Raw genomic sequence first — 24,873 nt, 5'->3', positions numbered from 1 at the left:
TAAATCTCCGGCCTGTTTTGGGTTACCCTCGATCCTCATGCCTCCCTTGGATTGGTTTGAAACCCCTACTAAAATTTGGGTTTTCCTATACGGTCCAAACAATTCTAAGATAATTTGGATAAAAAAAAAAATCTAGACAGTGCACTACTATTATATTTTTATCTCATTATATAAGATGTGGCTCATTTATTAGATAATTTTTATCATTTAATAGAGATAAATATGTCACATCTTATATAATAAGATGAAAATGGAATGAAGGTGGTGTATAGCATTAGTAAAAAAAAAATATATTGTCAATTTTTTTTTAATTTTTAAAAAAGGTCCACCTTGGGCGCTTCACATGGGTCCTGATTGAGAAAGTGTTTTTGAATGATATTGTGTTTTTTTAAAAAACATATAATAAATGTAAGAATATTAAAAAAAATGAATGAAAAAAAATAAAAATCAAATAAAAAAAAATCAAATGATAGTTGCTTCTTTGGCAGCCGCATGGTGTTAATTGTAGGGCTGTGGTTGTGGGGAAAAGGACTTTTGGCAATTAGGTTCAGATACTGGCTCATGACATTGGTAATAGCTTCTCCATCTTCATCTTCATCTTCATCTTCATTTTCATCTTTATTTTTAAATTTAAAGAATATCTTTAAATTCATCTATATTAATTTATGTATCTCTAAATTTTTGCATAGCTATGAATAGTGCTTATTCATTCTTTAAACATTATTTTACTATTTTTTTCTCTCTCTTATCCATTAAAATTAATTTTGTAAAATTTATATTAAGATGATTTTGATATATAAAATTTGTATTAAGTTGATAATACACAGTGAATGTTAATTGTAAAATATATATAAAAAAATAATTTTAAGAAACAAATAAAAAATAAAAAAATAATAATATTTTTTTATTATTTAGTTCAAAGATACATGAACCAATGTAGGAGTTTTTTTTCATATACAAAATCATTATTCAAAAAATATGATTTTATTTATAAAGATGTATAAACTACTACCAATGCTCTCATAGGCAAATCCTCTTATTAGTTTTCGAAGATGCTCGTTTTCTTTTCTTCTTATTTTATTTTTCGTGGCTGGGAATAAAATGCAAAACTCTCTCTCTCTACTATAAGTATACATTTTAGATTTAACATTTTGGTATTTACTGTTAGATTTTCGACTAACTTGTCAAAGATTCGATATCTGATTGGGGCTCGTTTGTTTTCAGAGATGAGATGAGATGATATGAGATTAAAGTTAAAAAGTTAAATAAAATATTGTTAGAATATATTTTTTAATATTATTTTTATTTTGGGATTTAAAAAAGTTGAATTGTTTATTTTATTTTGTGTGGAGATTTGGAAAAGTTATAATGATGAAGTGAGATGAGATGAGATGTTTCCTGAAAACAAACGAGGCCAATTGTTTTAGAATGCGATCCAATAGAAGATCTGTCGGTATTCTGGATATTTTATATTGCTTCTATGGTAATTTCTTCAATTGCACACCTTATGACTATATCGAGCATTATTTCTTCTTTATATAGTGGTTTGAATTTAGAGATGAATTAAGATAGTTTGTGAATAGTATAATAAAAGTTGAATTGTCTATTATATTTTGTGTTAGAATTTGAAAAAGCTGTTTTGAAATTTGAAAAAATTGAATTGTTTATTATATTTTGTATGGAAATTTGAAAAATTTTTTAATAATGAGATGAGATGAGTTGAGGTGAGTTTTGAATTCAAACGAGTATATTTTCTGATTGTAAGCCCACACAATACTTTAGCACGTTAGACTCATGATCAAATAAACTCTGTTGTTGCAAGAAACTACTGTTATTTGATAATGACAATGGTAATTGCTTTTTTCTCAGAGAGAGAGTTGGAATTGATCAGCATCATAATAATGCAGGCATTGAAACAAAACAACAGATGCTAGCTACTTGTGCCAATGTGCTAGAAAGTTGCTGATGTCGATTGGCATCTTTATCAAGTTTGAATCTAAATTATAAAGTCAACTTATTAAGTGGTTTGGGTCTGTTTTTCGATTCCAATTCTTTGATCTACAAGCTCCACTTAGCAGTTGTTGTTGTGAACCCAAGCCGAAACTCTTGGTGGATTTCTTTTCTTTTGGGCCTCAATGTTATACACTCCTCAAAGGGATTATTAGACAAAGGAAAGGGTTAATGGCAGATTATTCGGTCGTATGGCTAAAATCCTACACTTTCTGATTAGGATAAACTGTGATACAGAAAAATGCCAAAAGCAAAGTAAAATACCATTAGAAAGAACAAACATACATAAGAGATTGATGATGGATGTAGAGCAAAACCGACTCTTAGATGGCCTAAGGTTGCGCGTGGAGCTCATGCATTGAGGGGATTGAAGGATTTTTTGATTGATTTGGATAGATTGGTTGGAGGGGCTTCTGGTGGTGGTCGTGTGGCTTGGTGTGTAGTGGAGGGCGATAGATCCAAAAAACAAGAGCATGAAGGATGGGTCAGGAAAAAATGGAGGTTAGGGTGCATGGAAGAAGAAGAGAAGAGGGGAGAGAGGGTGTGTAACCATTTGAGGGAGAGGAGTGGTTTCTACTGAGAGAGAGGGAGGCGCAAGAGAGATTTTAGAAGCTTAAAATAGTCACTCAACTACCTCGAATGTACTATAGTCTTCCACTTAATTACTATATTAATAATATATTGGCGGGGGAAAAAACAGCGGTGCTACTTATTCTTTTCTTTTGGGTAAATAAGATTTCATTGATTGTAAGAAATGACAAGAGTTCAAGTACACAAGATATATACAAGAGTAATTCTCATACATGATGTTCTAGTGATACAAGAAATTCATGAATATTCATTCATACCATTAAAATCAATTACAATCAACCAGTAGAATAAAGTGTTTAAAAAAAATTTATAAACTCATCCGTGCTTACGGTCTTACTGATTCTTGATTTTATCATCTTTAGTTATACGAATTGATGTGGCATATTTTAATTGATTTTCTATAAATAACTACTTACATGAGAAGCCATTTAAACTATAATATATCAACTGGTGTGATTGGAGATGACAAAATTCAAGACGAACAACATCATTTAGAAAATAAAATAATTTAGTGGGGGTGGGGGCAACACCTCAGGTGGTTGGCATTTGTAGACAGCAAAGCAAAGTAAACTAACGAAGTGAACTTAACTGAGGGAAAGAGGCTGTTTGATTCAGGCTGTTTGATTCAGCCGATGAGATATATTAAACATAAGAGCTACTCCTGTCTCTCTCTCTCCACCTTTAGCTTTTGATTTAGTACCATAAAAACAGTAGAAAGAGAACCGTAAAAGAGAGAGGAAAATAGCACAACATCACACTGAGGAGGAGGATCAGTAGTATATGAGCACAAACATTTAAGATTTAAATTCCAAAACAGATCACCCCTTTTGCCCTTGTCCCTTCTTCAGAAACCTTTTTTGCTCTTTTTTGCACCTTCTCTTGCTTGAAGCTTCCATCTACCCAATGCCTCCTTTCTTAAGTTTTCTTATATTCTTTCTTCTCTCTTTTCGTCTCTCTACGATCCAAGAAATCTATGATTCTCTGGGTTTTATATATATAATTAAGGCTTTGGGAAAAGATGGAACTCTTCTTTGAAATAAAACCTATTGGGTCTTCTCTCTTAGTCCTCCAATATATATCTTAAGCTTCTCTGTCATTGTTCCAGACAAGTTTGGAGGGATGGGTGCTACCACTTTTTTGTGTCTTGCATTGTTTTCCTTCAGCCTTTTCCTCAGCTCAGGTGATTTGTTTGCATGCATGCATTGTTCTGGGGGCTTCTTTGGTTCTCATGTTCTTTCTAGTTGCAATTAGAAAGCTGCTTGGCTTGCCTATTTTCCTCGTGAAGTTGTAGAACTGCTAGACAATCTCAAATCTAAATGTTTCACAGCAGAAAATGATTTCCATGGCAAGAACAAAGAAGAGCAGTTTTGCTGCTCATTTTTTGGTATTTAAAAAAAAAACACACACACACACAGAGACCTAGAATTTTTATAGTCCTCTACCACGCAACATTCTTTAAATCTTTACGACTAATTTCAAATTAAGTGGTTGAGATTTTATCACATTTTAGCATTTATCATTTTTTAAATAAGGTCGTTAATTCTGGCAAATATGGAGTCGATAATTGTTTCTATGTACTTTCACACCTATCCATCATATGGACTAGGTTCTTCTGTTGATTTGAGGTTGAACCTATAATTCTACATCAAATTTTCACGTCAGTTTATACGAAATTATCACTCTATACATCCTAGAGAGAGAGAGAGAGAGAGAGAGAGAGAGAGTTCTGTAATTCTAAAGCTTGCCTCAGTTGCATCGCCGATATCTCAGACAGAAAGCTGCAAATATAGCATTATAACATGACCTGGATTCAAAGTTAGCAGATTCTTTATATCATGACCTGGATTTTTTTTTTTTTTTTTTTTTTTATGTCTTCAGGTTCAAGTGTTGCAGAGAAACCTCCTTCAGAAGCAATCCAACAAAACCGGATGCTCTTCCCATCTTCAGTGTCCATTACACAACTGGATACGGTCCCCATTGTCAACCCAACAACTCCAGGTACAACTCCAACTCCTATTGTAATTCCTACATCCCCACCGGCACCGATAACAGATCCAACCACAACTCCGACAACCCCGACTACCACAACTCCAACAACCCCGACTACCACAACGCCGACGACCCCGACCACCACAACACCCACGACCCCGACCACCACAACTCCAGCATCATCAGGTGGTACTTGGTGCATTGCAAGCCAAGCAGCTTCAGAAACAGCTTTACAGGTGGCTATTGACTATGCTTGTGGCTATGGAGGAGCAGACTGTTCGGCAATTCAACCAGGATCAAGCTGTTACAACCCAAACACTCTGCGTGATCACGCTTCATATGCCTTCAACGACTACTACCATAAAAATCCAGCACCTACCAGTTGTGTATTTGGAGGAACGGCACAACTTACCTACACTGACCCGAGTAAGAAATGTTCTTCATATAATCACCACCATCTATGTCTTTTATCTCTGCTCAAAAGACAACAGATTATCATCTTTTGTTTTTTAATTGGTATATATGATATGACTTCCCTTCTTAAAAATTAATCCACAGAATTCTTGAGTATGTATAGATGGCTACTTCTAACTTGAATACTTTTTCCACATCCTAATTTCTTCTCGGACTTCTCATACTGCTGGTGAAGATTTTCACAAATTTTGGCCAACCTTAGTTTTGCAACTCCTTTGCCATATTTAATTAATTCCGACGCTTTTATCTCTGCCCCTAAAACTGAATTGCAACTTTGGCACTATCTTAATGAGTGCTCCCCTTCTCGTTAACAAAAAAAAAAAAAAAATTGTTCTCGCATATACCTATAATATGATTCATCTAATACTTCCCTCTCTTTCTGCGTTTTACAGGTAGTGGAAGCTGTCACTATGCATCATCCACGACAACACCCAGGTAATCTTCATAACCATTGCTAATTTCATTTTTCGTGTCAAAGCTTAAGGCAATGGAAAATCTAACCCATTTTTTTTACCATCAACAGCATAAGCTCACCGGTCATCCCGACCCCACCAACCCCAACAACAGTCCCAATGACCCCACCCACACCGACCATGAGTATACCCGGTGGATCAACAATATATGGCTCAGAACCAACAGAGAGCCCTAACTCAGCCAGCTCAGTCTCCTATTGTTCACTGATGCTCTTCACCATAACTGCCCTGGTAGGGGCCCGTGCTGCATATTATCTTTAACTGAAGGAAACCAAGTTCAGTTACTCTCCAGAACGAGCTGGCGATTCCCTCAGCATGCCAGCATATACTCATGAATTCCAAGGAGGCACTTGGAATTGACATTGAGATTTTATGTTATCTCAACGCCTCATTCTCGCCATTAAATTATTTCTACTTAGCTACATATGTATCCCTGATAGTGGACTAAGAAGCACAGGAGAAAACGCAGAAGAGCAAAGAAATATATAGGTTCTTGTACTAGTAGACTCATAGTCACTTTCTCTGCAGTGTTAGTAAAATAAATTATTTAGACAAGCAGTGAAGAGCCTGTACTCGAAATCAGCTACGGCATCAGTTAATTTACAGACCAAGAAGAGCGAAAAGAACTTGGAGATATTTTCTAAGAAATACGACAATTTTGTTCAGTGCATTCAAAATAACAGAAAAAAGTAGTTTATATGATTATTTAATAAACACTGAGGTAGCTGCGACACGGACGACTAGGGATAGACAATAGTAACAAAAAATTCCAAATTCCAATTTTTCTTTTTAAACAAATCCTATGCCTTGTAAAGTTATTACTGAGTCGGCAAGATACAAAACTGTGTAAAACTAGATCTGAAATGATCCCAAGAAATGAAGGTGCAAATTGAAATTACATTTGGAATGGTAAAAATGAACAAATGCATTTCTGACAGACAAAAAGGAACTAGCTCAGGATCAGGCGGTATCTCCAGTCCACAGAATTTTCATAGACTTCACCAACCAAAGACCTCCAAAATTCAAATGGTATTGCATCACACACTAATGTAACATACCCTTACTCGTACATACGGTAAACAACATGTAATTTTATAAAAGCATTATGCATGTATGCCCTCCAATGGAAAGCCCAATCCACATGACCTATGCTCCAAAATGACTAGTTAATGATACAATTGGAGCCTCACTGGAACATTAGAAAGAGCAAGAACTTCTCATTCCCAAACAATATTGAATCCCTTACACTACATACCCTTATCACTTATCAAAATGAGGTATCACAATCACCCCCCTTATATTCCCGATGTCCTCGTTAGGCCAGTCCATCGTAAATAGCACGGCTCAAGTCCCACATTTTTTGTTGGGATAAGGCTCTGATGCCATTTTTGTTGGGAAGGAAAATTTTTTGCTCTTTATAAAGTCCCAATAAGACTCCAATTGTATCATTGACTAATCATTTTAGATTATAGAGCATGTGCTTTGAACCTTCTATTGGGGTGTTACAATAGACTACCTTCCCTTATCACTTATCGGAATAGGGTATCACAACTAAAGAGGATATGTTTATGCCCCAAAATGTATGCAAACCAGATGCTTGATACGTAATTTGTATGCTTTGATTTCATATGTCAAACCTACCAGTAACCCAATACAAAGTTGTGTCCCTTTAGACAGCATTCTCTGCTAAGGGGTCAATTTGATCAACCACAACAACCATGAAGTTGATTATGTGATAAACCTCAGGAAATCCATCGCTTAGGTTTTATATAATAGTGCGCAATAAATTAATAGACTTCTTGCACATAGGGCGTATGCCACTAGATGATTTTCCCAACTTCTGGAGAATATGCACGGATTGTGCATTCTAAACTGCCTGCCTTATCACCCATGAGAGAGAGAACAATATACTGATATACTTTAGGCATAGTTCTCTCCAATATAAGGAAACCACATCTTTTTGTAATCTATTCAAGAGCTTGCAAGAATTAACCCGGGATGGAGAAGTCGACTTCAGCCAAAGTAATGCGTAAGAGAACCCAGAAACATTGAAAGCAATCCCACACGGGTCAAGAATACTTTGTCATTTGAAATAACATAATTACACATTCAGCATATTTACTGTGCTTATTAAAGATGTCACTCATACATCTAACAAAACAGAAAGAATGGTCCACAAAATATGATTATTATGTTATTTTAAGCGAGAGGGGGTCACAAGTTCAATAATTTACAGATGACTATAACGCATTTATAATTTTACATGAAATTCAGAACAAAAGCAAGCATGATACAGCAGTAAGGAAAATAATGGCTACGGTGGCAACAATTGAACCTTGGTCAAATGCTTTCTGCATGCTGCCTGCTCGTGAGAAATGCTGGAAAGCCAAATATCCCGCAATTACCAAGGAAATAATAGCGCCTTCCTGAGTTCCACTGCCAATAAAAAAAATGCAACATAAAAACTGTAAAAGCTCACTTAAAAGGAAAGAAAAAACTATGGAAGCCCGATTACTATCTCAGTTAGTCTCAAACAATGCTTTTTACATACCGTAGGTTCATAACCTGATAAGGAGCTACAATCACCAACAGTAATGCCGCTAATGGTAACTCAAGTTCACCTAGAAACAAAAGAAGACAAATATAGGACTGTTTAGAAATTTCTCTAAATCAGACAATAACAGAGAGTAAAAGACAGAGCAAGAAATGTGAAGTGCAAACTTAACCAAGAATTTTAATTTCTTTTCATTCTTTGCTTTTATTCCTCAACTGTTTTTCTGGGCAAGTTTATTTCTCATCATAAAAATATACAGTGACATTTTTCATAATTTTTTTTTCTCAACGGGGATTAAGCCATGACCCCTGCTTTAATAGTTCTTGAACCAGATGTTTTGGCCCAAAACCCAAATCACAGTTGGGAATCTTGTAGAAGTAGCAAAGTAGTATAAACTATACTGGATTGAGTTTTGTCATAAGAATATTCAAACATATTATTTTTACATTAACATAAAGAGACCCAAAGCTTAGGTGCAAAAAAAATTGTATATTAATGTCCGAAATACCATATCATGAAGTTTTGAGAAATAACTCATAACAACTTTGTGTAGTCTATAAATCAACAGGACCTACCAGGAATGAAGAAGAATAGACGGACAAGAAGTGCCAGGAATGCAGCCCAAATACCATATTCTCCCCTGCAAAATTTTTTTATGTAAGTTTAAAAAGGTATGTACACATTTGAAACTTAAAAGGATTCCCTGATCAGTTGATCTATAAGATAAATGCTATTAGGTGCTATGGGAGAAAACTATTTTTTTTTATAGATGATAAGAGAATTTTTTCCAAGTAAATAGCCATAGCCCAAGTACACAGGATGTATACAAGTGAGTACACCTAAATACAAGCTATCGCAGAACAGAACTAAGGGAAAACATTACAAATATTCCCATCCCTTACAAGGTTCTTCACCCACAAACTTTTAGTGCTAAAGAAAAAATCCCTGAATTCCCCCACATTTCGTTCGCAATCTTCAAAACACCTCCCATTTCTTTCTAACCATAAGCACCAAAACAAACACAAGGGTATCATCCTCCACATTGCTGCACTGCCTCCACATCCCATTGAATTGCCAGCTAGCCAAAAAGTCCACCACACGCAAAGGCATCACCCAAGCAATGCCTACCCTTGCAAAAATCTCATTCCACAGCTTCGTCACCACCTCACAATGAAGGAAAAGATGGTTAACAGACTCGCCATCTTTTTTACACATAAAACACCAGTCAATTACAAATAATCCTCTTTTCCTCAAATTATCCGTGGTTAATATTTTCTCAAGAGACACCAGCCAACAAAAAAATGCAACTTTACTAGGCACCCTTGCTCTCCAGATATATTTCCAGGGGTATACTTTATCACCATGACTATTTAACACCTTGTAAAAAGATCTCACTGAGAATCTAGAATTATAATCATGCACCCACAATAGCCTATCGTCCCTATTCTGATCGATCTTCGTAACATATAATTTTACAAAGAAATCAGCAGCTTCACACACTTCTCAGTCCTGTAATTCTCTAGTAAATTCCACATTCCAATGCAACATATTATTAGATAACTGATAAGAGTCAGCCACTGCAGCCCCTTTGTTTCTAGCAATCCAAAAATGATTAGGAAATACAAATTTAAGAGCTGAATCCCCGCACCAATTATCATGCCAGATATTAATATTTGTCCCGTTCCCAACTTTGAAATTAATGTTTTTGACAAAATCCCCCCATCCCGACCAAATGGACTTCCACAAACCCACCCCATACACCCCTTTTACTTCATTAGTACACCAATTCTCCCACATCCTCCCATATTTAACATCCACAATCTACCTCCATAATGCATTACTCTCATTGTTGTACCTCCAGAGCCACTTTTTTTTTTTTTTTTTTTTTAATGTCAGGGAACTTCTCCAAGACAAGGCCCTTCGGACCCACCTCTGCAAAGTAAACCACAGTCCCGTGTACCGCACCCTCGGAAGTTTCCTTACACGAAAGTGGTTAAATCACTGGTTTTCACTAGTGGGTGTGACCCCAAATGATTGTTTGCACCTATGAGGTATTGACCCTTGGACCTTGAAGGAAATGATACCACAAGACCAAGGTCTTCACTACTTGGGCCAACCCCTTGGGGTTTACCTCCAAAGCCACTTCCCAAGAAGAGCTTTATTGAAAAGCTTTAAATTCCGAATGCCCAATCCTCCACATGACATCGGTATACAAACCTTATTCCAACTCACCAAGTGATATTTTCTTTCCTCCCCATTACCATCCCATAAGAAATTCCGAAAAATCCTCTCAATTCTTGTAGCAACCCCCACAGGTAAAGGAAAGAGGGAGAGTAAATATGTGGGTCAATTAGACAATGTGCTTTTAATCAATGTGACTCTGCCCCCTTTTGACAAATAAAAATTTTTCCAACCTTCTAATCTCCTCTCAATCTTCTCAATCACCCCATCCCAAATAGACACTGATTTGTGAGGGGCCCCCAGAGGTAACCCAAGGTATTTCATAGGTAACAAAGTTACCTTACATCCTAAAATATTGGCCAGATCCAAAATATTTCTGATTGTACCCCCTGGAACAATTTCAGACTTTAGTTAAATTGATTCTAAGCCAATAAAGCTCTTAAAGCTCGAAGATGATCCTCGTTGGTATCACTGAAAATTAAAGTATCATCTGCGAAGAGTAAATGTGAAACAGTAATGTTGCCCCGTGAGACATCATCCACCTTGAAACCTAACACAAAACCCCCTTCCATAGCCACTTCAATCATATGACTAAAAGCATCCATAACTAAGACAAATAGGAAAGGAGATAAAGGGTCTCCTTGTCTCAAACCACGGGAGCTATTAAAAAATCCAACCAAAGAGCCATTCACCAAAATAGAATATATGGCCGTCGAAATGCAATGTCTTATCCATGAGCATCACTTCTCCCCAAACCAAAATCACCCGAGCAAGTAGAGTAGAAAATCCCAATTGACATAGTCAAAAGCTTTTTCCATATCCAATTTGACTAAAATTCCAGATTGCCCCATCCTTTTTCTACTTTCCAAAAGCTTGTGAGCAATTAAGATTGAATCAAGAATTTGTCTTCCCCTCACAAATGCATTTTGAGACTTCATTATAATCTTATCCATAACTACACTTAGGCTGTTAGCTAACACCTTTGATATGATCTCACCCCATTTACCAAGCTAATAAGGCGAAAATCCCCCATTTCTATAGCACCCGCCTATTTAGGAACGAGAGCAATGAAATTTTTATTAAAATTGTTCTCAAATTTCATGAAGGAGTGAAATTATTCAAAAACTTTCATAATATCATCCTTCACAATATCCCAACATGCTTGGAAAAACGCTATGGAAAAACCGTCCAGGCCGGAGCCTTATCCTTAGACATGCCTCTAACCACATCAAGAACTTCATCTTCCTCAAAGGATCTCTCTAACCAATTTGCAGTAAGATGATCAATGGTTTCAAAGACCAGCTCATCTAACTTAGGTCTCCATGAAAATTCTTCCCAAAAAAGCTTCTCATAAAAATTCACAATATAATCTTCAATCTCCTCCTTGTCAGAAATCACATTATCACCTACATGAAGAACTTCAATAGCATTACTTCTTTGATGTGAATTTGTCATTTTATGGAAGAATTTCGTGCATTTGTCTCCTTCCTTTAGACATAGAATTCTAGATTTTTGCCTCCATGAAATTTCCTCCATAAACGTTAATTTTTCAATTTCTGCCACCACCCCTTTCTTCATCTCCTTTGAACCCGTCAACTCCTTTTCCTCCAAACTATGCAATTGTTCCATAAGAAGTTTTCTATTATTTTCAACATTGCCAAAAGTCTCCGCATTCCATCTCTTCAAGTCTTTTTTGAGCTCCTTAAATTTTCCAGCCAAGATAAAACTGGGAGTACCAGTAAAATGATATGAGGCCCACCACCTTCTTACTCTTTCAACAAAACCTTCATCCTCCAACCACATTTTCAAATTTAAAGTGTCTTTTCCCACTAATAATGCCCCCACAATCCATCAAAATAGGATAATGATCAGAAGCTATTCTCTGCAATCTTTTCTAACTTAACTCCGGAAATAATGCTTCCCAAGAGACCGAAACCAAGAATCTGTCCAAACGGGACCATGCTCTCCCATTGACCACGTGAAATCCCATCCCGCCATAGGTAAATCAATCAGCTGCAACTCAAGAATGAGTTCTGAAAATTCAGACATAGCTTTGGTAATACCTTTAGTAATGATATGGGAGAAAACTTAAGAACCAGCAAGCACAAACCCAATTAACTTTCAGTGAATCAATTAAACATCGGAATTGTAGTGTTTCTATTTAATAAGAGAAAGGCAGTTGAAATTTTTGGAAGGCTCACTTCATCCATGAGATGATACTTGCTGGAGCTTGCAGAGCAATTAAAGGAACAATAAACGATTTCTGAACAGCAGTGCCACTGGCAACCAATAACACCCTAAAAAAGTAGTTAACATCCATCAGCATAAAAAAGGAAGCGAGTACATGCTAATATTTCTGTGGAAATGCTCAAACTATAAAACTATTAATCATTAGTGCTACGTATAATTTCTTGAAGCACTTCAAGTCGAGAAAATTATAACAGGACCATAATTTTGATTGTAACTTGCTTTTCACAAGCAAAGATAAGTAGCCAACAAGAGCATTTGCTTACAGGTCGACGCCAAGATTTTACTTCAAATACAGTCGTGTATTTCTTATGTAAAATAGCTGCATTCGAAAACAGTAAATAAATCAAGCTTGCATGCAACGACAAAACAAACTCGTAGGAAATCATATATTTTTTCTGATGAGAAAAAAAAAAAACAATTTGTAATTTCAGCAAATCAAAATTCCTCCATTAAGGTCTCATTTGATTTCGCAGATGAGATGAGTTAAAATTAAAATTAAAAAATTGAATAAAGTATTATTAGAATATATTTTTTAATATTATTTTTATTTTAGAATTTAAAATTTTTGAATTGTTTATTTTATTTTGTATCATAAGTTAAAAAAATTATAATGATTAGATGAAATGATGTCAGGTAAGATATATACTCGTACATATGTACGCAGAAGTACGTATGAGTATACGGAAAGGTGTACGAGACTATGTTTAGAGGCTTACGCAGACGAAACGGTGGAGATCCACTGGAGGGTATGACGAGCAAGAGGCGCAGAGTAACAAATCGCACCGAGTCCCCTCTTCCTTTTTTCCGTCTTCATCACCATTCCCTTATAATCCACCGAGAACCTGCAACAAATAAAAGGAGCGAATTCGATTATTTTCCGGGGGAAAAAAAAGGAAACTTGATGTAATATTCTGGAAAATCCAAAATCTATAAGCCTGTACCTGAGGGGATTGTAGCTGAGTGAGCCAGAGCTTCGAGAGACATCGAAGAAGAGCTTGAGCGGGCGACGCGGAGCGTCAAGAGATAGAGATCCCTTGGTGCTGTTGTTGAAGGGAGAGAAAGTTCTGAGCGCAGATGAAGAGAGAGAGAGAGGCGCCATCTTCTTACTGCTGGAGATCGAAGACAGTGTCGGTGTATAAAGGCATCACAAACGCAACAGCAAATTGCACAACAACAGAGCACGTCGGTAATATTCTAGAATGCTGTTGTGTAAGAGAATGTACAGATGGAGCACTAAGCTCCGTTTAATTGCAATGATTTGACATGAAATCAGTTCCGACTAACTTTATGTTAAATTTAATATCTAAATATTTAATTATTAAATTATTAAATTTATCTCAATTTAAAATAATTTTATATATGAAACTATAATATTTTTTAACTCGATACATTTGTATATGTGAGATTTATAATTTTTTTTAATTTCTCATCTTAATATATAAACACGTCTAAATTTATTTTAGATAAGTCCCACATAATTCACTTTACCTACTCAACTTACTACTATTCATAAAGAATTCAGCTCAACTTAACATTTAAATTTCAATTAGCTATCCTTAAGAAAGGATCCGTATCAATTTGAGAATATTACAATAAAGTAAACAATCTTACCTCTCAACTTGGTGTTGCAAGTCATTCACTCTTTGATTCGGAATTCACTATCTATCTCTTAGCGGGCTAGGGACAGACTATGATTCATTGGTCACCTCCTTAACCACTCGTCTAGACCCACTTACCCCTCAGCAATTCTACAACTACCTCATAAATCATGAGTCAAGAGTCTCTCATCAAACCAACTCTCTTCTCTCATATACTTCCTTTTCAGTCAACAATACAACCATTTGACCCCTCTTCTCACCTGGACAAGGCCGTCATAATAATTTTCGTGGTAGTCATTGAGGCCGTGGTTTTGGTCGGGAAAACAACTCCTCTCGTGGCTCAGGTCCATCCTCAAATTTTTTTCAACGATCAATCTGATACTCGGCTCTTATGTCAGGTCTACCATAAACTAGGGCACACTGCCCTCATTTGTTATCAATGTTTCAATCACTCATACCAGGCCTCACCACCATCGAATTTGGCTGCTCACTTCACTGCAATACCTCAATCCATGCCACTGAACTCGAGTTGTTTCCTGATACCGCAGCTACACATCATTTTACCCTAGACTACAACAATCTCAACCTTGATTCTGTCTCTTATCAAGGGTCCGACCAAGTAAGCATCGAAGATGGTTCCTCACTGCCCATTCAAAACGTCTGCTCTGCTCAACTTCATTCCTCAGCTGCAATTTTCTCTTAACTCAACTTTTTCATGTTCTTTCAATATTTAGAAATTTACTTTCAGTTAAACAATTTTGTCAAGACAAGAATGTTTTCTTTGAATTTCACTTTGATCATTTTGTTATGAAGGATTCTCGCACCAGGTAATGTGCTTTAGGCGTTGAAGGAGGGTTGTATGTTCTTACATCATCCACCGTCGCTGCATCATCTCCTCCCACACCTCAAGCACTAATCAGCACAAAAACAACCACTCTCCTCCAACACCTCAGACTTGGTCACCCTTCCTCTCGGGTCATGGCACTTACTCTGAATCGATTTCATCTTCCCACCTTCAAGGCTTCAACCATGCTCTTCCACCCTGCTCAGCGTGTGCACAGGCTAATGCCCATGCCCTGCCTCATCCTATTTCTCCCACCCAAGTGTCTAAGCCCTTTGGGCTTCTTTTTATTAATGTATGGGGCCAGCTCCAATTTTATCTTCTAAATGATGTTGTTTTTACCTTTCTATAGTGGATAACTTTTCCAAGTATATTTGAATTTTTCTTATGCAATCAAAATCTAGTGTTTCCACTTTATTTCTTGCATTTTCTAATTATGTTAATAATTATTTTTCATCCAAAATTATTTCAGTGCAATCCGATTGGGGAAGTGAGTTTCAACCACTTCATAATATCGTTTAGAAAATTGGAATCTCTCGCCATATCATGTGCCCCTACTCTCACCAACAAAATGAGAGTGTAGAACGTCGAGATAAACACATTGTTGTAACAAGCTTCTCTCTTTTAGCTCATTCCTCCATGCCTTAAAAATATTGGGCTGAGGCTTCTCAAACAGCCACATTCCTCATAAATAGGATGCCCACCCCCATTCTTCAAAATAATTCTCCATATGAGGTCTTAATGGGCCACCAGACTACTCTTTTTTAAGAGTTTTTGGTTTCTTGTGCTGGCCCAACTCAAGACCTTTCAATAAACATAAGATGGACTATAGGTCCAACCTGTATGTCTTCATGGGCTGCAACCCAGATCATAAAGGTTACTTGTGTGCATATCCCTTCAGGCTGCATCTATGTTTCACATGATGTAACCTTTAATGAGACTATTTTTCTGTTTGCCAATTAGTCTTCCTCAGATCATGGGCCTCTTATCCCTCATCTCGGCCCATCCTTGTCTTACCCTCTAATTCCTCATACTTCACCCACGCCTTCTAGTACATCACAAAGCCCACTTCCTGCTCTTAGCCCATTTCAGCCCAGACCCACTTCCCCATCTACTTCATCTAGGGCTTCGATATCCTTTCCCTCAAACACGAACTCCTCATCGCCTTCGACAACAATATCCTCCCCTGTCTCTCCTTCATCTACTCCATCACTCATCTCAAAAACCTCTTCTTCTTGTACTCCACATCCCATGGTCACTAGAGCTAAGTCTAACATACATCGCCCATTGGTTTGCTCAGATGGAACAATACCATGGCCTCCACCAAAACCGAGTCTTTCCCTCACCACTTCCTTGATTTTCAGCCCTTCATCCTCTTCAATCATACATGAAGAACCTAATTCCTTCTATGAAGCCTCCAAATACTCAAAATGGAGTATAACCATGCATCTTGAGTTCCAAGCCTTAATTCAAAACCGAATCTGGGTACTTGTTCCTCCATCCCCTCACTATAACGTCTTGGCCTCCAAATGGATTCTGAAATCCAAACATCGGGCATATGGCTCCTTGGAAAGCCACAAGGCCTGCCTTGTGCCAAGGGGTTTCATCAGCAATTCGACCTGGATTACTCAGAAACTTCCAGCCTAGTCGTGAAACCCGTTACCATCCGCTTGCTTCTCTTCGTCACCATTACCTCAAACTGCCCACTCCACCAATTGGACATACAAAACGTCTTCTTGCACAGTGATCTTGAGGAGGCAGTTTTCATGCACCAACCACCCAGGTTCGTACATCCAGAACATCCTACTCACGTATGTACGTTGCTTAAATCCATTTATGGTTTGAAACAGCCCCTAGGGCTTGGTTTGCTAAACTGTATGATGCTTTAGTCTCCTTAGGGTTTCATGGATCTAAGTCAAATTCCTCTCTATTTATCTTGAACAATTTGAATGGTTGCATTTATCTTCTTATCTACGTAAATGACATAATAGTCACGGGTTCCAGTAGCGTCCTCATCTCTGATTTTATTTCATCCCTTAGTTTACATTTTTCAGTCAAGGACTTAGGCTGCTTACATTACTTCCTAGGTATTGAAGTAACTCGTAAGTCCTCTTGCTTGTTTTTATCTCAGTCCAAGTACATTTGTGATTTGCTTACCCATGGCAAAATGCACGCTTCTAAACTTGTATCTACCCCGATGTCAACTTCTACCAAACTAACTGCTTTAGATGGTTGTATATTTGAGGATGCTCAATTGTACAGAAGTGTGGTTGGTAGTCTTTAGTACTTAGCATTCACCTGTCCAGATATTTCGTTTGCTGTTAATCATGTGTAATATATGCATTGTCCATGGCTGCCCCACTGGTAATATGTTAAAAGGATTTTACGTTACTTGAATAATACTCAAAATCTTGGCTTGTGTTTCTCTCCATCTTCTTCTTGTATGTTGTCAGCCTTTTCTAATGTTGATTGGGTCGGTTGCCTAGATGATCGCAGATCCACAGGTGGATTTTGTGTGTACTTTGAGACTCACCTCATTTCCTGGGGTTCAAAAAAACAACCAACAATAGCTCAATTTTCCACTAAGGCCGAATACAAATCAGTAGCAAATACTGCGTGTGAAGTTCTTTGGCTTCAATCATTATTACGAGAACTGGGTGTTTTTCTCAAACAACCTTCCACTCTCTGGTGTGATAACCTAGGCACCACATACTTGTTGGCAAACCTAGTTCTTCATTCTCGCACCAAATACGTTGACTTGGATTATTATTTTGTCCGTGATAGAGTGGCAACAAAGACTCTTCAGGTATCTTTCATTTCCAACAAGGATCAAATTGCAGACATCCTTACCAAGCCACTCTCAGTTTCAGCTGCACGGTTTCATCTTTTTTGGTCAAGCCTCACTATTAAAACAGTGTCGCTTGACTTTCGGGAGGGTATTAAGGCATCACAAATGCAAGCAACTGTAACACCCCTTATTTTAGTGTATTTTTACTGAATGAATTATTTTTATATAATCAAAAATTTATCCTCTTATTTTAAAATTGGTTGGATTTTTAGTGAGTTTATTTCTATGATTTTAATTTGGTGAAAATTATTTTTATGTGCTTTCTTAATATTTATTTATTGTTATGCATTTAAATTACTTTTAATATTTAAATTAATTACCGTGGGATTTAATTATTTCAGTTTGACTTTACCATTACGTTTAAATTATTTTATTTAACTTGTGGTTTTAAAATCGTTTCCGTTAGATCATTTTTGTGACCCAAGTTATGAGGATTGGACCTCATTTCTTTTCCCCTCTTTTTCTTTCCTCTCCTTTTCTTTTCCTCTTTTTTTTCTTTTTCTCCTTATTTTCCTTCGGTTTCTTCTCTCCCGTGCGATCTCTCTCTCTCCTCTCCTCTGCCCGTTTCTAACGTCCCCTCCCAGCGCCGCTGTCCGTCGGCGGTGGTCCGGTCCCTTGCATTCCCCTGCCGCCGGCCTTCCTACCCCACCAATATCACCTCCATTCGTGCCGCCGTTAGCCCCCACGAAGCCCACGAAGCCGCGGCACTCTTTCCGCCGTTGCGCCGCCGTCGCACCGCCATTGGCCACCATCTTCCTACCACTTCATCCCCGACCTCTTGCCAACCCATTGGACCCAACCCCAGCTCCGATCCGCCACCGGTGAAGCTCCACCATCTACATTTCCGATTTAGGCATTTTGGTCTTCTACCGCCCATTCCACCGCCACCCACGGCAAACCACCACCACCATTGGCTTCACCGACCTCCCTAAGCCCTACCCTATCAATCTTGGGTCTTCGTTTGCCTCCGTTTGAAAGTTGGTATTTGTGACCCACGGCCACAGTGTATTTTACACTGTGGTGTTGCTCAAACGTCGCCTTTTTCAACTTCGTGATCCTTCGGAAATTGTTATATTGCACTGTAAGTATTTTCCTTAAGAACTTTCGTGATTTAAATATATTTTTGCACTAATACATATTATCTGTGAATTGGTTTGTTTTGCCGGACTGAGTCCGAGGAGTTTCGGGGGTCAGATGGATTGTGGACGGAGTTGTGTGTTTGTTTGCATTGTGAATTGTGGTTGTTGGTTGTTGGTTATGGCTTGTTCATGTACATCGCATATTGCACTTATGATCATGTTTGTAAAGAAAATTGGGTTTTCGCATGATTGCATACATGTTCATGTGTTTATTGGAATTGGATTCTCATGTGAGTAAAAGGAAAAGAGACTGTAGGGATGGTGGTAAGCAGGGATGGTGGTTGTGTCCCGCCTGTGATTCCCGCCTACAGTGCTCTGTTAAGTATTCATTGTGTGTAAAGGAACTGTAGGGATGGTGGTAAGCAGGGATGGTGGTAGAGTCCCGCCTGCGATTCCCGCCTACGGTGCACGCGATAGGGATGGTGGTAAGCAGGGATGGTGGTTGTGTCCCGCCTGTGATTCCCGCCTACGGTGCACGCGGTAGGGATGGTGGTAAGCAGGGACGGTGGTAGAGTCCCGCCTGCGATTCCCGCCTACAGTGTCCGATAAATGAGTTGTTTGTGTGAATCATTTTCTGGGAAAATGACAAACTATATTTTTGGGCCAAAATGAGATTTTCGGCGTGTGTTGGAATAATCATTTTTCTGGAAAAAATGATATTTTATGACCAAATGTATTTTGTCATATTGTTGGTTGCATTAATGTATTTTTATCCCGAGAGTTGTTTGATTTATACTTACCTGTGGTACCATTTTATGGTATCGCAGATTTTGATGCAGATGATGATGACGAGCCTTAGCTTGGCTCCGTTGGAGGAGTGATCTGGGATTGCTCCTGTTTAGTGAGTTATGTTTTTATCAATTACTGTATTTACCTTTTGTATTATATTTGGGATGACTGTATAATTTTTAAAGATAAATTGTGTTGAATATTTGTATTAAATTTCTGGTACTTAGTTGACTTATTTATATTATCCGCTGCGACTTTTATTGTGTACCTTTGCATGTTGCACACACACTTGAGCATATTTCGTTGGGATGCGTGACCGTGTTGTCACCATCCTGACGTCAAGATTCCCTTGTTTTTGTACGTGGGAGTTGGGGCGTCACAGCAACAAATTCCACAACAACAGAGCACTAAGTGTGTAATATTCTAGAACACTGCTACTTTGTAACAGAATGGACAGATGTCATGTATTAAGTGGAAAGACTATTCTGGTTTGTTATTCATTACTTCTATAAATAGAGGCATATCTTGTATTTGGAACATTAATGAAAACAGTAAAACATTTTCCATTGTTTCCTCTGTATATTCTGTGTATGGCATTTTCACAAACACTTGGAGGGTCATTGTTTCCTTTACGGTGGCAATGTTAATAGTGAAAAGCCCAGTAATACGAAGTCCAATTTGGGAGATGAGTGAAATAGTTTCCTTACTCTCAATTTAGACGTATTTATTTATGCTTATTCAATCTTATTTATCATAAAATTAAATTTCTTTAACTTATTTTTAATAGAATCCACATTTTCAAGCTTAAATAAAAAATATAATTAAAAATACTTTTGCAATCCAAATCTTTATCTGATATTTTATTATTTCTAATTTTATTAATTGATATGATATATTCTAAATAATCAATAGAAAAATTCTATTAATCATCCTCACACCACACATAATTTTTTTTATTTTTTTCTCTTAGTAAATGTGTGATATATGGATGATGAGTAGAAACAATTACTTTAAAAAGGATAAAACCAAAAAATAAAAATAAAAATAAGTATAGCATGTAGTATGTGAGGATGATGATAGTAAAACTCTATTATAGATAATAAATAAAAAGTTGCTTCAAAGTATTACACAGAAGCCTTTAAGTGAAATACACCACATGAAAAATGGCAAAATGTTGACTTGGATTTAAAAAAACCAACTCCAAATTTTCTCTCCTTTCTCTCATACAGAACACTACCCCTTCTCTCGTATATAACCTCCCCTTTCTCTCGTACAAACCTCTTCAAAATTGTCTCTTATACAAAAACCCCCGATGGGCAAAAAACATTATAGACAAAATATGAGAAATATCAAAATTTGTGGTCTGAAACCCTAATTGTTCATAATGAGAGAACCTAATACGATCTCATCAATGTTCACAAGATACGAGAAATCGAATATCAAAGGAAAATCGTCACTTGTTCGTCGCGTCTCACTGATAGGTGAGTCTTATGTCGGCAAGTGATTCATCCACTTCCTCCCATGTTCTTTCCTTCCTCTTGGTAGAGTTCTTCCTCACGTGTTCTTTCCCTCTTCCTGAGCGAGGGATTCATCCTCTTCCTCCATGAGTCTTTTGTGGGCAAGCTCCTCCTCCTAACTCGTTGGATGATTTTGTTTGTGAAAATTTGAAATGGATTTTTTTATATAAGGGTAAAACAGACTTTTCATAGCGTTGACATGGATTTCGTGCGTTTCGTGTAAGGGTGAACAAAAAACCCGCTTACCCGACCCGGTTTTTTTTTTTTTTTTTTTCCGAACTCACCCGACCCGTTTGTGTTCAAAATTAAAATTGGAAACAGAGTTTCCGCACCCATTTAGCTTTTCATAGGGTATTACCCATTATCCGAAAAAATTCAGACCGAGACCAGCCTTGCTTTCTTAGACGCCAAGCCAGAAGGAGTAGTCGCGATCGCCAATCAAAGAGCTCTTGAGTGTCGCCACCATGTTGGTGTCCTTGGAAATATCTCTCATGCCGAAATAACTGTGATGAGAGAGAAGATAGAAAAGGAATTACAATCGATAAGGCAACACGAAAATTGGGGGCTGAAATTTTCAGTTTTAGAATTAAACCAATAACTTTGCAAATTCGATTTCGTATCTTCTCAATTTTGAAATCTGGGTCCCTCAACAACCTGCTACTCTGTGTCCTGGTCCTTTGCAACTAGCTGGGTTCAAATCGATAAAGGAAGCTACGAATTTGAAACCAAAGTTTTGAATACCGTACCGGTCAAGGCACTGAAACAAAATATTTCGATACCGATACCATTTCGGGATAGTCGATATATGAAATAAATTATATATATAAATATATAAAAAATATATTCTAAAATAATAGTCTATATATGAATAAATTATATATAAATACATATATATAAATTATAAATAGGTTAGTCTGAATTGTGGGTCAAAAAATGAGTTTGTAGTTTGAAAAAATAAAAAAAAAAATTAAATTAAATGTCTAAATATCGGCCAGTACGAAATATATGTTATACTTGTACCGGACTAGTGACCAGTACGGTATGATATTTAAAACAATGTTTGAAACTCAACAAATCAAGTTGCAAGGAAACCACAAAAATTAGCTCTCCCTCCACTAGTCCCAATAAATCCATACTTTTTTTGGTAGAATGAAACTCCAAATCTCATATTTTCAAGAATAAGGCTCGTATTCTTATTTTTTTTGATTTGGCTTGAACATTGTTTCTCTTTTCTTCACTTATATTAACCGGGTCGAGTAATCAGATAACGGAAATAACTACGGAATTCCTTTTTCAGAAGTACACTCATTCGGGTTGGGTCGGAATATTTGAAACTCAAGTCGGGTTGGTTGAACCGTCCTTGTTTCGTGCCCTCCTCCTGTCATGCATTCTATCATTTTTGAATATTATATTAGTTGGTAAGCATAACATAATTTATTTCATGAAAAAAAAAATCTCTATTTTTAATAAATTTCATTCCACCACTTTCATTCTTAACATGACAATTTCATGAATTTTTCGTTTTTCCAAAATTTATAATATTTCAGCCACTTGCAAGTTGCATGTGTTCCTGAAGAAGATTCTCACTTAGAAGTGGCATGAGTTTGTGGCGTGCATAAGATTGCTTTGCGCCTCAATTTGTGGGTCAAATACACTGAAATAAGTTTTTTTCCTAGTTTATTTTCAAGACTAAAACTTAAAATTTTAAAAATTTTAAAAGCCTCTCATCTCATCATTATAATTTTTTTATATTTCTATATAAAATAAAATGAACAATTCAACTTTTTCAAATTTTAAAATAAAAATAATATTAAAAAATATTTTATAATAATATTTTATTCAACTTTTTAATTTTAATTTTAACTCATTTCATTTTATCTTTAAAAACAAACGAGTAAATAGCGGAATTTCCAAGCTCATTTAAAGCTTGCATTTTCAATTGGAATCTTATTTTCTCACTGACAAGCTAGAAGCTATCGATTCACTCTTTCTCTCACTCTTTTTTTTAATAGTTAAAAAAATATTTTTTAATACGTTTATAATTTTTTAAATATTTAAAAAGATTTAAAAATTATTAAAAAAATAAATATGCATTTTGCATTATCAATACAATGCAGGAATTACCTTTCTCGATCACTCTAACATTGCCATTTTCAATTACAATTGGTACAAGGCAAGATAGCAAGTATCACTAAGTTGTAGTGAATCTAGTGATAATCGTGCGAATTTGAGGATCTCAAGTATTGATATATTTAAATTTGAGGCTTTAAAGTAGTAATAAAATTTAAAAAATCTTAAATAGAAGATAAATAACTATATAAAATAAATTTTACAATATTTATTATTGTTTTTATAAATATTTTAGACAACAGTAAATTATCGCACATTATGTAAAGTGCTTATCAGTGAAGTTCTTACCTCTAGGATATTGGAGTTGGGTGTCACGTTTACTGACTTTGATTGCCTGGGGAACTTGATTTAAAAACTAGGGTCATCTGTGATGGAATTCCTAAAAGCATTAAAGCCCTCAGTCTGAACTTCTCAGCTTGATTCCTTGGATAGAAAGATGACAAGACCCCAACAAAGTTAAGCACAGGATAAAACTTGATTCTATATTATTTTTTAATATTATTATTAGTTTAAAATTTAAAAAAATTAAATTATTTATTATATTTTGTGTAAAAATTTAAGAAAATTGTAATGATGAGATGAGTTGAAATGATTTCTCAATCCAAACGGATAAAAGTTTTGATTTTGAGGTATTTTGATTTTGGATAGAAAGATGACAAGACCCCAACAAAGTTAAGCACAGAACAAAACTTGATTCTATGTTTCGTAGAAGGGAAAAGTTTGTATGCCGCTCAAAATATGCCGCTCTAGTATACTGCTGTAATTTTTTTTTTACTTAATGATTAATGAAGTAATTTTAAGTATATTAATATATTTTTTTTATTATTTAAAAATACTTAAATATATTAAAAATGTAAAAAGAAAATTAAAAAAAAAAAAACTAAAAAGCAACAAGAGGTAGAAACGAGCGGTGCTACTCAGGCGGCAGAGTAGCACCGCTCTTCATAAAAAGACACGTAAATCTGAAATGAGCTCATCTCAACGTAATAAAAACCTTGGCTCAAGTGGCAAGTCATAAGTACTTGGATTTAGAGATGAGATGGAATGGTTTCAGATGAAAGTTGAATAAAATATTATTAAAATATTATTTTTTAATATTATTATTATTTTGCAATTTAAAAAAATTAAATTATTTATTATATTTTGTGTAGAAATTTGAAAAAATTGTAATGATGAGATGAGTTGAAATGATTTCTCAACCCAAACAGATAAAAGTTTTGAGTTTGAGATATTTTCTCTCAGGTTTCAGATTTAAATCCTATTGAGTGCAAATGACCTCTAGAGTCTTCGAACTCGAAATTTTTTTTTTAAATTACCCAAAATGTAATTGTAGAAAACTATGAAGATCTGTACACTCACAAGATTAATTGGGATGCTCTTCTCGGACAATGCAAATAAAAAAGATCGAGCAGAGGGCAAAACGGGAGCCCATTTAACTGGAGGGCAAAACTAGAGGCAAAAATTACAATTGACAGCTGTGGGATTTGAACCCACGCCCTTTCGGACCAGAGCCTAAATCTGGCGCCTTAGACCACTCGGCCAAACTGTC

General features: G+C 36.3%; 2 protein-coding genes, 1 long non-coding RNA gene and 1 other non-coding gene across 6 annotated transcripts; 1 reads left to right on the top strand and 3 right to left on the bottom strand.

The window, feature by feature from the left end:
* The first annotated feature begins 3,617 nt into the window (after positions 1-3,617).
* LOC121264919 (carbohydrate-binding X8 domain-containing protein-like) lies at positions 3,618-6,092 on the top strand. The gene is made up of 4 exons (XM_041168290.1): positions 3,618-3,781; positions 4,480-5,016; positions 5,457-5,499; positions 5,588-6,092. The coding sequence occupies exons 1-4, from the start codon at positions 3,721-3,723 to the stop codon at positions 5,796-5,798; spliced, it is 852 nt and encodes a 283-aa protein (XP_041024224.1). The 5' UTR covers positions 3,618-3,720; the 3' UTR covers positions 5,799-6,092.
* A 417-nt stretch (positions 6,093-6,509) lies between these two features.
* LOC121264920 (cold-regulated 413 inner membrane protein 1, chloroplastic-like) lies at positions 6,510-13,780 on the bottom strand. Of its 3 annotated transcripts, XM_041168292.1 has the most exons (7): positions 13,464-13,780; positions 13,239-13,364; positions 12,474-12,569; positions 8,667-8,731; positions 8,089-8,158; positions 7,845-7,973; positions 6,510-6,925 (listed from the first exon to the last, which is right to left on the bottom strand). In XM_041168292.1, the coding sequence occupies exons 1-7, from the start codon at positions 13,619-13,621 to the stop codon at positions 6,853-6,855; spliced, it is 717 nt and encodes a 238-aa protein (XP_041024226.1). In that variant the 5' UTR covers positions 13,622-13,780; the 3' UTR covers positions 6,510-6,852. The 3 variants fall into 3 exon arrangements, with proteins under 3 accessions (XP_041024226.1, XP_041024228.1, XP_041024227.1); XM_041168294.1 differs by lacking the exon at positions 12,474-12,569; XM_041168293.1 differs by lacking the exon at positions 6,510-6,925 and having other exon boundaries at positions 7,707-7,973.
* Positions 9,539-10,674, bottom strand: LOC121264921. Its single transcript, XR_005940578.1, has 2 exons — positions 10,223-10,674; positions 9,539-9,946 (listed from the first exon to the last, which is right to left on the bottom strand). It is a non-coding gene; the product is annotated as an uncharacterized LOC121264921 (long non-coding RNA).
* An 11,013-nt stretch (positions 13,781-24,793) lies between the features above and the next one.
* TRNAL-UAG lies at positions 24,794-24,873 on the bottom strand. Its single transcript has one exon. It is a non-coding gene; the product is annotated as a tRNA-Leu (tRNA).

This window comes from Juglans microcarpa x Juglans regia, chromosome 5D (genome assembly GCF_004785595.1).
Source record: "Juglans microcarpa x Juglans regia isolate MS1-56 chromosome 5D, Jm3101_v1.0, whole genome shotgun sequence".
NCBI classification, from domain to species: domain Eukaryota; kingdom Viridiplantae; phylum Streptophyta; class Magnoliopsida; order Fagales; family Juglandaceae; genus Juglans; species Juglans microcarpa x Juglans regia.
This window is presented reverse-complemented; position numbering and strand designations above follow the sequence as displayed.

Bases quoted from the DNA above. Each gene is read 5' to 3' on its own strand.
- LOC121264919 (XM_041168290.1), top strand. From the start codon at position 3,721: ATGGGTGCTACCACTTTTTTGTGTCTTGCATTGTTTTCCTTCAGCCTT. The intron at 3,782-4,479 runs GTGATTTGTTTG...TTATGTCTTCAG, and splicing joins CAGCCTTTTCCTCAGCTCAG to GTTCAAGTGTTGCAGAGAAA. The intron at 5,017-5,456 runs GTAAGAAATGTT...TGCGTTTTACAG, and splicing joins ACTTACCTACACTGACCCGA to GTAGTGGAAGCTGTCACTAT.
- LOC121264920 (XM_041168292.1), bottom strand. From the start codon at position 13,621: ATGGCGCCTCTCTCTCTCTCTTCATCTGCGCTCAGAACTTTCTCTCCC. The intron at 13,365-13,463 runs GTACAGGCTTAT...TATTTGTTGCAG, and splicing joins CTCAGCTACAATCCCCTCAG to GTTCTCGGTGGATTATAAGG. The intron at 12,570-13,238 runs GTAAGCCTCTAA...CTACTTTTTTAG, and splicing joins ATCTCCACCGTTTCGTCTGC to GGTGTTATTGGTTGCCAGTG.